Source organism: Notamacropus eugenii, chromosome 1, assembly GCF_028372415.1.
Source record: "Notamacropus eugenii isolate mMacEug1 chromosome 1, mMacEug1.pri_v2, whole genome shotgun sequence".
NCBI classification, from domain to species: domain Eukaryota; kingdom Metazoa; phylum Chordata; class Mammalia; order Diprotodontia; family Macropodidae; genus Notamacropus; species Notamacropus eugenii.
Genome location: NC_092872.1, coordinates 308190458 through 308205091, shown reverse-complemented (window position 1 = coordinate 308205091; position 14634 = coordinate 308190458). Strand labels below are relative to the sequence as shown.

The following is a 14634-nucleotide window of genomic DNA, read 5'->3' as shown; positions in this document are numbered from 1 at the left end:
CCGCACCTGAGGTCTATTAGTGGGTGGAGATTTTTAATTCCCATTACACTGACACAAGACACGGTTTGAGACATAAGTAGCATAGAGTTAGCAAGGTTTTATCACAGGGGATTGATATGTGGTTGTAAGAGAAGGTACTCCATCCTTGAGAGGAGACTTCTTGGCCATTGCTACAGGCCAGTCCCTGAGCCTTGCCTGCTGGTGCCTCATACTGCCACCACCCTAATAAAAATAACAATGAATATGACAAAGAACTAACAAGTTCTCACTATGTGCTAGGCACTGTGCTAAGCACTTTACGATTATTTTCCCATTTAATCCTCACACCAATGCTGGGAGGTAGGTGTATTATAATCCCCATTTCTTTTACAGATGAGGAAACTGAGGCAAACAAATTAAATAACCTACTCACTTAGTCACAGCTAGTAAGTGTTTGAGGTTAGATTCGAACTCAGTTATTTCAGACTCCAGGTCCAGCTCTCTATCCACTGTGCCACCTAGCAGCCTTTCCTTTCCTTGGGTGACTATATCCCTGTCCTTGATGCCTACCTCTTCCTCATCTACTCCCTACCCTCTTCCCCACTTTATGCTAGTGATAGAGCACTGAACTTGAAGTGGAGAAGACCTGAGTTCAGATTCTGCTTCAGACATTTAATAGCTGTGGGATCATGGTCAACCTCTCTCAACCTCAGTTTCCTCAAGTGCAAAATAAGGATAATTATAGTACCTACCTCACGGAGTAGTTGTGAGGATCAAACGAGATAATAACAAAATGAAATAACACTTATATAATTATTAGCAAGGTTTACAAAATACTTTATATATGCATCATATGTAAGGGCTTTTCAAACTCAATGTGCTTACTAGACTGCTAGGTTCATTCTTACGATTTCCCTTTAAACTTCCTGTCTAGGAGATTACATTGGTGAGCTGTAGATACAACTAATGGGCCCAGGTTGGAATTTATGATCCAATAGAAAATGGGTCCATTTTTTGGCCCCCATCTTACTGAAATAATTTCTTATTATTAACCCTTATCATGCATGGACCTTGTTTGCAGCTAATCCTGCCTTTTAGTTTATCATGCACTATTCTCCCCTCTGCTACACACACTATTTCTCCAACTGAAATCCCTTTCCAACTCCCTGCAACTCCAGCCCCCAAAGTCCTCTTTCAAGTTCTCTATTAAAGTCTTCCTTATGGTCTGAGAATGTTTGAATTAAGAAGAGAACTCAGAGAGTATCTAGTCTAACCCAAACCTGAAGAACAGACACTTTAACCACATGCCTAACGATGAGTCATTAAGCCTTTGTTGGAGGACTTATGGGGACAGATAGCTCACTACATCTAGAGATAGCCATTCCCTCCCTTTTAAGCCTAAACCAAGCTTTCTGTATGTAATTTCTACCTGTTGCTCCTATTTCTGATCTCTGGGACTAAGCAGAAGTTAAATCCTTCCACATGATAAAATGACCTCTCACTTGAACTCTTCCTTCCTTTAGAATTTGAGAACTTAGGTTCAAATCCCATCTTTGTCACTTGCTAACTTTTTGACCAAGGTCAAGACTCTATCTGACCCTCCCCTTTCCACTTCTACCAGCACTTCTCTTGACCCCAAAGAAAATATTCTTTATTATATCTCCAGTCATAAGATAATGTTTGTAAAGTGATTAGTATAGTGCCTGGCACCCATTAGACACTATGTAAATGCTTATTCTCTCCTCCCTCCTCCCACCTCTATTCCCACAGCACCTCCCGTAGTGTTCTGCTTATGGTGGGTACTCACTGAATGTTACTGATTTGAAATTCTCTACAGTTCAAAGCAAATAAAGGTAAAGCTAATGAAGATGAGTTGCAGTTTCTTGCCCCTGCTCTCCCTCAGTTTCCCTTGGCAGAAGTTCAAGAGGCAAGGGTCCAGGTGGGGGGTCCATTATAATTCTAAACAAAATCAATTTCATATGCCAAGGACAGGAAAATGTGAATAGCTAATGTGTTAGACTCATATTCTTCTTTTACTAGGATTTTGTTTTTCATTTCATAAACATTGATCGCTTTTCTGTATCACCTGTGAAGTGTTTTCTTAACTCTTACCATGTGTGGACATGGCTGACATTTATCCTTTTGTTTCTGTCAGGCTTTGTGGAGCTCAGTCTATATGACCAAGTGAGGCTTTTAGAAAGCTGCTGGATGGAAGTGTTAATGGTGGGGCTGATGTGGCGATCAATTGATCATCCTGGCAAACTCATCTTTGCACCAGACCTTGTTCTGGACAGGTGAGAAAAATATAAATTGACTCTTCTGACTTAGATCCGTCTGTAGCACTTAGTGAAAGAGAACCTGGCTACTTGTCTTGCAATTAAAATCTCACACCTGAAAGTGCAATTAGGTGATGTTAATGTCATAAGCTCCTTCACTGGGTCAAGAACTCCAAACTTAGAGAACTTTGTTACAAGTTTCCGAAAACCAAATGAATCTTTTTTTTTTAAAAATCATGTTATTAGATTACGTAACAATATAATGGCCAAGTTTTCCAAAATTTGACCAATGGTGTATTAAACATAAAAGTCAATTATGTTTTGTGAAATACGTGGTTGATCAACTGTTTGGGTCCATTCATTTTTTTTATATTAAATATCATTTTCAACTTATACTTCCCATAAAGGTCACTGCTTATTCTTTCCAGCCGCTGCTTAATTACCATAGACTGGTTGAATTTGGGGGTGACAGGGAGAGTGTAAAAAGACCTGAGTTGCCTGGTTACTCAGGCATTGTTTTGGGAAAATTATTGTTGTTTTATGATTAATAATACTAATGATAAGCATTCAGAGGTTGATTTGTGCACCATGAAATGTAGTTACCTGAATATTCAATGTATAAGTCAAGCACTCTTTTGGGGAAATTATCATTATTTTTGTTATTGTTAAGAATAATAATTACAAACACCCAAAGGTTAACATGCAGTATTTGGCTGATTTAAAAATCATAGAATTTTAGAGCTGAAAGTATCCTTTGAAATCACTTAGCACAATTCCTTATTTTGTAGATGGGGAATCTGAGACCCACAGAGGTTGTGACTTGTTCAGTGTCATGTAACTTCTTAATACTGGGTGATAGAATGGTGTACTAGAAGTCACTGGTACTAAACACAGAAGACAAATTTTTTAAAATTCAATTTTATCTTATTTTCACAAAAATCTACATTCTCTCCCCCAACCCCTGCCAGAAAGCAGGAAAAACAAAACCTCTATTACAAACATGTATAGCAAAGCAAATTCCCACATTAGCCATGTCCAAAAAAGAAAGTCTCAATTTGTATTCAGAAATGCATCATCTCTCTGTTAGGAGATGGGAAGCATGGTTTGTTATGAGTCCTCTAACCATGGTTGGTCATTGTGTTGAGAAGAATCAAGAAAAATAAATCTGATTCCTGTGCTGTTCACATGCTAGCTATGGGACCCTAAGCAAATCACTCACTTTTTTTGTGTCCCAGTTTCCTCATCATTAAATGGGGATTATAATATTTGTACTACCTACCTCATAGAATTATTATGAGGAAAACCCTTTCTCAAACTTAAAAAACTACATGAAAATGAGTTTATAGCAGTAATAGCAGATCCTAGAATAGGACTTAGGTCTTCTGTCTCCCAGTGCATTGACCTTACCATGATTCCACTATGTGTTTGGTAAGTTGGTGTTCAATGGGCATCTTTTATTACAGAGACTCTAAATATATGAATTACCACTGTACGCTAGGAGAAAAGAAAGATCCTGATTGAATCTATTGGAAAAATTTTTTCTAACTATTCTGCCCATGTTGAATAGTGGCATCCTGGTGTTTCTAAGTCATCTATGACCTGATTAGCATAGAGCTAAATTATTTCATGTAGCTAGATTCCCGATCTCCATATTTTCAGTTCAATCAAGTCCTCAGTCACACAGATGGGAAATTTCAGATTCATGCATAAACACTTTATGTTGAATGACTAGTGTTTCCATCTATGAAGTATTTTGCTACTGTAACTTCACAGTTACAGTGTTTATAAACATAGCCTTGTACAAAGAATGTATTCTAGGTATAAGTAACATATGGAATGATGCCAGTGGCTGCTCAGTTTTTAGCACCACCATTAGAGCTCTGTATAAACTCTACAAAGTAGGTGGGTTGTCTTGTTTGCCCACATCCCTCCAATACCTTTCTAGTATTTCTTTCCCCCAAGACACTTCCCAGGCTCATAGGCTGTGCCCCCCACCCCCCACGCCCCAGCTCTCCAAAGCCTCCCACACAAACATTTTGATTAAGCCTTCCCTCCCCTTCCCTGCCATGCTCAGGACCGTAATCATACTAGGACATTGGAGACATTGGTACATTTGAGGGGTGCCCACATCCTAACTGGAAGTTCCCTGTCATCCTTTTCACTGTCCCCTCCAGAAGCCCCTTGTTTCCTGTTAATGCATCACCTTGTGACATAGTATCATGTGATGTGGCCCTTTTCTCCATTGCATCTGTATTGGAGACAACTTGAATGCCACCACTCTCTTAGTGTAGGTTCAACATTGGAATGAAACAAAGTACTCGTAAGTCATTTCATTCCAATGTTTAACCTGAACAGAGAGTGGTAGCATTCAGAATGAGATACCTGCAAATTAGGGCAGCTTGATGGCACGCTAGGCTTAGAATCAGAAGATGTATTGTCATCTGTCAGCCTCAGACACTTACTAGTTGTATGATCCTAAACAAGTCACTTACCCCATTTGCCTCCATTTCTTTATTTGCAAAATGAGCTAGAAAAGGAAATGGCAAACCACTCTAGCATCTTTGCCAAGAAAACTCCAAATGAGGTCACAAGAAGTCGGACACAACTGAAATGACTCAGCAACAATTTGTAAGTCATTGAACAGTTAACAAAAAGGAGGCTCACTTTGCCCTAATACAGCAAGGATACACAACAAAAAGACAGTGACACTTAGCATTGTTGGTCTCTGACCACCTCCCCTCCCCTTTTCTCTTTATGAAATGCATCTGGTTATCAGGATAGATATAGGGGAAACAAAGGTGACTTGAGTGGTCTTCAGAAATCCACTAAGTCAGGAGGACTGACTGCATGTGGGTGGGACTTTATGCTCATAGGTGACTAGGAAGTCATTTCGAAGGAAACAGAGGTCCTGGGGACTGCTTTACCTCTTGTAATCCTTGTCTCAGGAAGGAGGGAGAAAGGTGAATCTAACCCATATTGTGGGGAACTGCTTGTAGATAATTAGTCCTGTTACAATCTAGGTTAGGAGAAGGGTGGATCCTAGGCAAAACTGCAACAGAATTAGTTGCCTAGTGCCTGTGACCTCTGCCTTCCTTCAGCGGGGAAAAATCAGGTAAAGAATGTGTTTCCCCTGCCACAGGGAGCCACCACAACATGTTATAATCATAAGATAGGCTAGCCCAGGGGTGGAGAAATAACAGTTCAAGTCGTTATACCACAAGTTTTTAGTTGGAGTAAGAATACCCAAGTTTGACATCTCAGTCTGCCATTTATTTAGTTGTGTGATACTGGATAAATTGATTCTCTTCTCTGGGACTCATTTTTGTCATCTGCAGACCGTGGCTGTTGTTCAGTTGTGCCTCACTCTTCGTGACTAGGGTTTTCTTGGAAAAGATCCTGGATTAGATCACCATTTCCTTCTCCAGCTCATTTTACAGATGAGGAAACTGGGGCCAGCAGGGTTAAGTGACTTGCCCAGTAAATGTCTGAAACCAGTTTTTAACTCGGGAAGAGGCATCTTCATTACTCCAGACCTAGCACTCTATCTACTGCACCACCTAGCTGCATAATGTGGGAACAGGACCAAATGATGACAAAGTACCATTCCTGTTCCATGTTTCTTGTTTTTAAATCCATATTATTTCTTCACACACACACACACAAATCTATATTCTTATCTCATCCAGTCTAGAATTGCAGGAACTACCAACTAGTCTGTTCCCACTTTGATCTGATCTACTACATTTCCCACCTAGGACCATTTGAACCCTCTCCCCCATAATAATGCCATACTTGGTGTGGGCACATGTTCAACATAATTCACTGAAGCTCGGAACTCTGGAGCTCAAGAGATCCACCAGCCTCAGCCTCTCCAATAACTGGGATTATAGGCATGTACTATACTGCCTAGCAAAATCCATATTACTTTTGCTAAATATTTAGAAAATGCAAAATATTCAAATACCCTTGAAAGTCATTGGGTTCTAGTGAAAAGAATGCTATTAGAATCAAAAGATCTTGGTTCAAATCCCATGCTGGACACTTATGACTCATGTGATTCTGGGCAAGTCTTAGCTTCCTCCAATGAAATATGAGGCTAAGGGTGAGAATTGAACTACATTATCTCTAAGGCCCCTTTAAGTGTTACATTTGTGATTGCGTGGGTGTGGAGGGAGAATGCTGCTCCCTTGATGACTACTAAGAATTGTGTATGCATTCAGACAACACCTTGTGTAATTTCTGGTATGGGTTTTTTGATAAAGTTGTAACAGTGGCGTTATCTTTTAGAATTTGATTTTTACGCCTCCATCCATATTTAGTACATTATTCTATCTCATGTTATAGAGAAAGTACATTCTTGTAAATGTGTATCTAAATCTGTGTATCTAAGATCTATTTTTTAAAGGAAAGGAGTTTACTTTTCATAGAAAGAGAATTGTAAATTGCTTGGCAAGGTGGATAGACTTCCACAATCCTTTTTGTAAATCCTGATTTTCACATCAGGTTTGCTTAACAAAGGAGTTCACCTGTGTAGGTAATGTCTAGCTTGCTTGAAGTTATTAATACTTGAAGCAACTTATAATGTCCTCCCTTTATGCTTGCTGAGGGAAAAGAAGAAATAATGATCGAATCTGCTGAAGGGTGGACAGACAGGCCAGTCTTGTTAATTTCTGACAGGGCAGTTTGTCCTGTTAGAGAAAAGAGGAGCCATGTATATTTATGAAAAGTCTACAGTGAGAACTGAGCTCCTCATTACCTGCTTAATTACATCTAGAGCTCTTTTTATTACACCCTGGGCTGTTTGAACCCCAGCAAAGCAGTTCTTTAACTGTATAACCTTGGACACATCACTTAGAATTGTGCACTTAGAGCTGTAAGGGGCCAAAAACATCATCTAATTCAATACCATTCTTTTATATCCAAGGAAAGTGGGGCTCAGGAAGTTGAATGATTTGCCCAAGATTACATAAGTAGGAAATAGTAGAACCAAAATTTGAACCCAGGTCATCTGATAAAGAGAGTTAAGAATGTGTGTTTGTTTTAATATCCATTCCATCATCATCTTAGGTTTTGCAACAGAATTGCTAGTGCAATATCTAGGCAGTTGGGGCTGCAGAAGATAGAACTTTGGGCCTGGAGTCAGGAAGACCTGAGTTCAAATCCAGCCTCAGACACTTACTAGCTATGTGATCCAGAGCAAGTCACTTATCCTCCTTCTGCCTCAGTTTCCTCAAATATAAATAAGGGTAACAATAGCACCTACCTTTCAGGATTGTTATAAAGATTAATGAGACAAATGTAAAAAACTTAGTGCAATGCCTGGAACATAGTAGGCACTCCTATAAATATAGTATAAATGCTTGTATATATAAATACATAAATGCTTATTCTCTTCCCTCCTTCTTATATATCTATTCAGATAAGCGAGCATGTACAGTGAGACCTCCTAATAAATGCCAAGAGTGCATTTGCAATAATAATTTTGTGGTATTTTTCCTCTAAGATAATCAGGGAACATTCTTGTCAATTATTTCGTTTGTCCTCATTATATTTTTGTGTGGTGTCAGATCCTTGTGTGTATTCTTTAATTTTTAAAAAATTATCAAGCATTTTTTTCATTCCTCCCACATCCCTCACTGGGTGGGGGGGAAGAGAAAGCCCTTGTAACATATAAGTTTGGTCAAGCAAAACATATTCCCACACTGGTCACATTCAAAAATATGTCTCATTTTGTGTTTGATTGGAATAATTGTGTTAATCAAATGTGTTGTGTTGGAATCGTGCTTATCAGAATTCTGAATCTCAGAATTGTTTATTTTTATCATAATAGTGTTATATTATGAATTGCTCTCCTGGTTCTGCTAATTTCATACCTTGTCAATGATGACCTGAAAAAATAAAATGACAGATGTTGGAAGGGCTGCAAGAAAGCAGGTATATTATTGGAGCAGCTGTGAATTGGTCCTACCATTCTGGAAAGCAATCTGCCCCAAATTGTGTATATCTTTTCCCTCAGATTACCCCATCTAGGCCTATGCCTGAAAGAGATCAAGGCAAGAGGAAATGCCTTCTCAAATTTTAAAGAGAAAACAATTCCAAAATGGAGAGAGGGAGAGTTTGATTAATTGCAGGCCCTGAATGCCTGTAGGAGTTTCTAGAAAGATTTTATTTTAGGTGCAAAATAATGTACTCTCAAACAAAGGCTTCTCTTTCAGTATTTATTTGGTCATTAGTGTTTTGTTCCATGGAAGTGCTGCCAGTATCCACTAACAACCATCCTACACCTGGACTGGTCTTATTCAGCATATGATTATATGGCACGTCTATACAGAAGTGAACTCCCATCAGAGCATTGGTTTGACTGGCATATTGGGTTTCATCTTTAAGCCTTCAAAGTATATTCTCCTCGCTTTAAGTTCAGTTCTCCTAATATAGGCCTAATTTCTTACTCACTGTTCATTATCAATCTGCAGTTGAGAATTAAATGGAACAAATTCTACTAATTTTCTCTTTCAAAGGTCCTTATCCCAGCTGTTTTGCATGTTTAACCTTACATTAAAAATTAATTATAGGGTCATTTTAGAGGTATTGTACATTACCACCTCAATATTTCTCATTTGTTTGCCAGAAATGTGTTCGTTTTGAAAGCCTTGAAATGAGTAAAAATATTCTAACCTTCCAACCCCTTAAAATGAAGTACTTAGGCATCATGTCTGCTGAAGAGGAAGTAATCAGACCTACGATACACGTTCTGAATGCTGTGCTACAGTATAAGGTGATAAGATGCCCAAGATAATAAAATACAGAAGGCTTTGAAATAAATCCATGAAAAGTTTCTAAAAGTGTTGTGGAACAATGAACGCTGAATGGGGAGACGTGAGACTTGGGTTCTGATTCCCATCTGATTACTTATTAGTTGTGTGACCTTGAGCAAATCAGTTCACCTTCACAGTAAAATGAAGACAATGGAACAAGTTATTCTTTCCAGTAATACATGAGTGTCATTAACAACTTAGGGTATTCTGGAGGAAAAAAATAGCAATTCTCTTCACACACACACACACACACACAAACACACACACACACACACACACACACACCAGTCTTTTAGGGGCCTAAGCAAAGACTGACTTCAAGGGAGCCCCACTACTCCTCACCTAACCCCATATCCATGCCAAGATTTATGACGTGTTGTTGTTGTTCAGTCATTTCAGTCACATCTTACTCTCCGTAACCCCATTTTGGATTTTCTTGGCAAGGATACTGAAATGGTGAGCCATTTCTTTCCCTAACTCATTTTGCAGATGAAGAAACTGAGGCAAACAGAGTTAAGTGACTTCCCCAAGATCACACAGCTAGTAAGTGTTTGAGACTAGATTTGAATTCTGGAAGGGGAATCTTCCTAACTGCAGGCTCAGAGCTGTCTCCACTGCACCACTTAGCTGCTTCTTTGTTGCCTAGAAAGCAGCCCCTAGGGAACTATCAAAAGAAAATTTCTACTTTTCCTTTATGGGATGAGGTGGGAGAGTTGCCTTTGAGTCACTGTGGTGTAATGGGAAAAGTTGAAGTGAGGAGCAAAGTGCATTCAAATCTTGTCTTTGACATTTACTAGCTATGCAATAACTGATAATGTCCCAAAATCTCACCTATCTCATAAACTTGTTGTCAGAAAAGCCTTTTGTAAACTTTAAGTGTTATATAAATGTGAAAAGTTGGAGTAAGTACAACTTCCAAAATATTAAAGTTGTCCAGAGAGAAGTTAGTTTGGTAGATGTTGTATGAGGGGGATCTTTAATAGCCAAGGTAATGATCATCCTCAGTCCCCTTTTGCCTTAGGCCTTGGAATTTTATGCATTGTAACTTCAAGAAAGCCTAGTGGTGGCATAACCAAGAGATTTTCTAGTAATATAGTGAATATTAATTCTTGACCAAGCAAATCAGAATGTCTCAGAAGTTGCCCCGTAGGACTGGGCAAAGAGCCTTGTATTCAGTTCATATGTCCATAGCTTTTCTTTAGTAAGGCATTTGGAGTTAGAAGACCTTTTTTCCATACCCTGACTCCAAATTCATTGCTCTTCTCACTAGCATTTCAAAGCCTCCTGAAATGCTTTCCTGAAGAAAAGTTAAAGAAATAGCAACGGAGTTTTTTCCCCAGTCACAACAGAGAGGTGTGACATTCTAAAAATTCCGTGGATCAGGCACCAATCTTAATGCTGCTTATAATTTCTGTGTCCTTGAGCAAGTTGCTTTTTGCTCTGGACCTTAGTTTCCTCATCTATCAAATGAGGAAGTGTTACTCAAGATGGCCTAGTTCTCATCCAACCCTAAATCCTGTTCAACATTGACAAGGCTGAAAGAAGTGAGGGGAAACTCTTTTGTTCAGGAAGAAAAGGCACTACAGGTATGGATGTGAGCAGAGTTGACTATTTTAGTTTGTACTGCTAAATAAAATTTTACAAAGAGACTCCTGAGTCCTCAAGGCCATCATCCATACCCTAAATTGCCAGATATTATGGAGGGAATGGAAGGAAGGAAACAAACCTTTATTATGTGGCTAATATATGCCAGGCATTGTGCTAAAAACCTCGCCAATATGATCTAATTTTATCTTCACAACAGACTTGGGAGGGACATAGCATTATTATTCCAATTTTACAGTTGAAAAAAGTGAGTCAGACAGAAGTCACTTGCCCAGAGTCACATAGTAAGTATCTGAGGTCAGATTTGAACTCCAAGCCTAGCAACCTATCCACTGTACCATTAGCTGCCTCTAGTGAAAGGGTTTCATAAAGTGTCCTTTTTGAAGACTTTCTCATCTCTAAACCCTAGAAGGGTAGTTGCTTAGATATGAATGACAGAAACATCCCACAGAAATGGTTCCCTCCTTTCCATACCTATTAACCCTCCACTAGGGGCAATTAGATGGCATAGTAGAGAGAATGCCAGGCCTGGAGTTGGAAAGGTCTGAGTTCAAATCCAGCCTCAGACACTTACTAGCTGTGTGACCTTGGGCAAGTCATGTAACCCTGTTTGCCTCTGTTTTCTCATTTGTAAAATGATCTAGAAAAGGAAACAGCAAACCACTCCAATATCTTTGCCAAGAAAACCCCAAATGGGCCCACAAAGAGCTGGACACAACTGAAATGACTTGAACAAAAAAAAAAAATGAGTTGCAAATTTTTAAGAAAAAAAAGGTCACAGTATAATAATGTCTGTTTGTTAAATTAAGCCTAGCTATGTGTCTGCTGTGCTTTAATAACGTTATTGAGAGAACTGAGTGGTGAAAGTCAACAGATATATATTGAGCACCAAATATGTTCCAGGTTCAGTGCTAAGCACTGGGGAGACAAAGAAAGGCAAAAATTATGGTCCCTGCCATCAAGCAGCTCACAGGCAAATGCAGGAGACAACATGGAAAAAACCTGTGTTCAAACACTATATATATACAAGGTAAATTGGAGGTGGTCTCAAAGGGAAGAAACCAGCATGAAGAGAGACCAACATAGACTGCTTGCAGAAAGTGCTGTTGTAACTGAGACTTCAAGTGAATCAGAGAAGTCAGAAGGCACAGATGAGGAAGGAGAGAATTCTAGGTATTGGGGACAGTCATAGAATTGTGTGAATTTTTCTAGAATGAGTCAAATTTGCCATTTTCTAAGTGAAATTTAAGTGAAATTACTTGAAAGTTCTGAAAGATTTCTTCCTTAGCAGAACAAAGAACCAAATCTGAAATCATGTAACATGTAATATATCTTTTATAGTTCATGTTTACCAGGAAAAGGAAATAAATGTGATTAAATGGTCTAATCGAAGCTTCTTATAAGACTTGTGTTCAAAAACATCGTTAACAACTACAAACATGACATTTTTCATTGAGGAATTCCAAGTAGAGAAATAAAAAGAAAGAAAAAGAAAAGAAATATCTTCTGTCATCTTTCCCTTGGTGCTAATCTGACTAAGGGACAACTAGAAGGTACAGTGGATAGACTGAGAAAGACCTGAGTTCAAATTTGGACTCAGATACTTATTTGCTGATCCTGGGTAAGTTATGTGATCTCTGCCTGCCTTTCTTCATCTTTAAAATGGAGATTTCAATGCCAGGTACTTCTGATACTTGTTGTGAAGATCAAATGAGATAATATTTGTAAAATGCTTTGCAAACCTTTGATCACTATATAAATGAAGCTATTATCTATCTGTCTTCTCCATCAAAGAGTATTGGTCTTTCTTTAGATAATAAGGAAAAATTACTACATGTCTGATTTGAATTTATCTTGCTTCCCTCACTCGCCATCAAGAAGAATACATCAAAATCCAGTCATCAGAAGTTCTTCTTGTCTGAACTAGGGTGGGGCAAAGGATAGAGAGCTAGGTCTAGAGTCAAGAAGACTCCTCTTTGTGCATTCAAATCTGGCCTCAGACAGCTCTTTGATCCTGGGCAGTCACTAAATCCTGTTTGTCTCATTTCCCCATTTGTAAAATGAGTTGGAGAAGGAGATGGCAAACCCCTCTGTTATCTTTGCTAAAAAAAAATCCATATAGTCAGATACAACTGAAAAATGATTCAAAACAACAGAAGAACAGGAACATCCAATCTGGTTTGTCCGCTCCTCAGACCTTGTTCTTTTCTAAGGATGTGGATTGACCCTCTCTAGTAGCTGGTAGTCCTGGAATGATTTTGGCTGTACCTAGTTTAGTTTAGCAAAATCATGCAGAGAAATGATGTTGCTCTCAGAAAATCTTTCAATTATCAAGATTAACATGACTTTGGCATGAATAAAAATCTATTCATGGGATTTTTACCTGGCATTCAAAAGCTATGCTCATGGAGAACTATTTCTTATAAACTGAAAAAGTCTCTTGCATGAATCTAATAATGTTCAGAGGGACTCATTATCAAGAAAAAATTGACGACCAGATGGTTTTGGCTATAGCAACTCATGAAGTCATGTGCTTAAGTGTAGAGGGATTTTAATTTACGTTGGTAGAAGGCATACTCCTATCAGTGAAATAACACATCTGCTGAAGAACTGCAATGTATTTTAGGAATTATAATAAAATTCTGTCTTTATTATACAATTGCTATTAAGCATGTAATTTGAGATATTTTTCTGGTAGAGGTGATAATTTTCTGGGCTCATGGTTTACATTTCTAAACTAGGCCAGCTCATTTTCTTCTGTATTTGGTACCTATTTTCCAAAGCTGGCCTAGTTTAGAAATGCAGATCACTCAGAGAGTTGCCCTCCCCTGCTCCGGACTCTGAGGCTCATACAGAGGTAACTGGTGCATGTAAGGACTAATTCTCTTTTGACCTCATCAATGTCTTTTCTAACCAATTAAGATGATTAGGCCAGATATATTTACAAGAATATATTTAAAAGATCATACTTGGCTTTTATCTGACTGACTCAAAGCACAAATCAATTTTAGATTTTAGTGACAAGGAGAAGTGACAGAATGTTAAAATTGGGTGGGAGAGTGTAAAGGGAGATAGGACTAGGACCCTTGGAGGTGAGGGTCTATGCCATAGGAAAACTGCTTGAACAAACTATTAATGTTTAACTTGGAGAAGAGGAGACTGGAGGGAGTAGGAAAGGAAGGAGGAAACATTTCCTCTGAAATTATCTCCAACTTATCCTGTGTATGTGGTGCTTGTACATAGTTTTTTTTGCATGTTATCAAAATGTAAGCTCCTTGAGGGTAGAACGGTTTTTGCCCGGCACACAGTAGATGCTTAATAAATGTTTGTTGTTGATGTTTTCATGTGTTTGAGAAGGGCTGTCATACAGGAGAGGTTAGATGTGTTCTGTTTAGCCCTTGAGGGCTAAGACAAAGCAGTGGATAGAAGTCACAACAAAGAAAATTTAGGTTTCTCATAAGGAAAAACTTCTGAACAATTTGGACTGTCCTCAAATGGAGCAGGCTATATTGGGGAGGCAGAAGTTTCTCTCTCACTGGAAGTCTCCAGGCACTGGTTGGATTACCACTTACTGGGTGTTTGTAACTGGAATTCATTTTGAAGTACAAATGGGACTAGGAGATTTGTGAAGGTCTTTGCCAATTCTGAAATTCTGTGATAGCCCTTCCTTTCCACGTGTGCACAAAGCTCTTCTAGTCCAGTCTTCTAATTTTATAGGTGAAAGTACCAAAGCTCAGAAATATGAAGCCACTTGCTTAATATTACACTGCTATTAAGCAGTAAAGCAGGACTCGAATCCAGATCGCGGAGCAGTGTGGCAGAGTATATAATATGCTGACCTAGTAGAGAAGACCTAGGTTCAAATCCTACCTCATTCCTTTACTACCACTACCTCTACTACTATCATCACCACCAGCAGCAACAGCAGCAGCAAGAGCAGCTAACATTTATGTAGCACT

The 14634-nt window shown here is 38.8% G+C and overlaps 1 protein-coding gene across 3 annotated transcripts in view; it reads left to right on the top strand.

Moving 5' to 3' along the window:
- ESR2 (estrogen receptor 2) overlaps nucleotides 1–14634 on the top strand; it is a 104123-nt gene that overhangs the window by 76404 nt on the left and 13085 nt on the right. For all 3 annotated transcript variants that reach the window (XM_072629437.1, XM_072629438.1, XM_072629439.1), the window contains one exon: nucleotides 2135–2273. In XM_072629437.1, the coding sequence (XP_072485538.1) occupies nucleotides 2135–2273 (139 nt within the window). The remainder of the gene's footprint in view (nucleotides 1–2134; nucleotides 2274–14634) is intronic.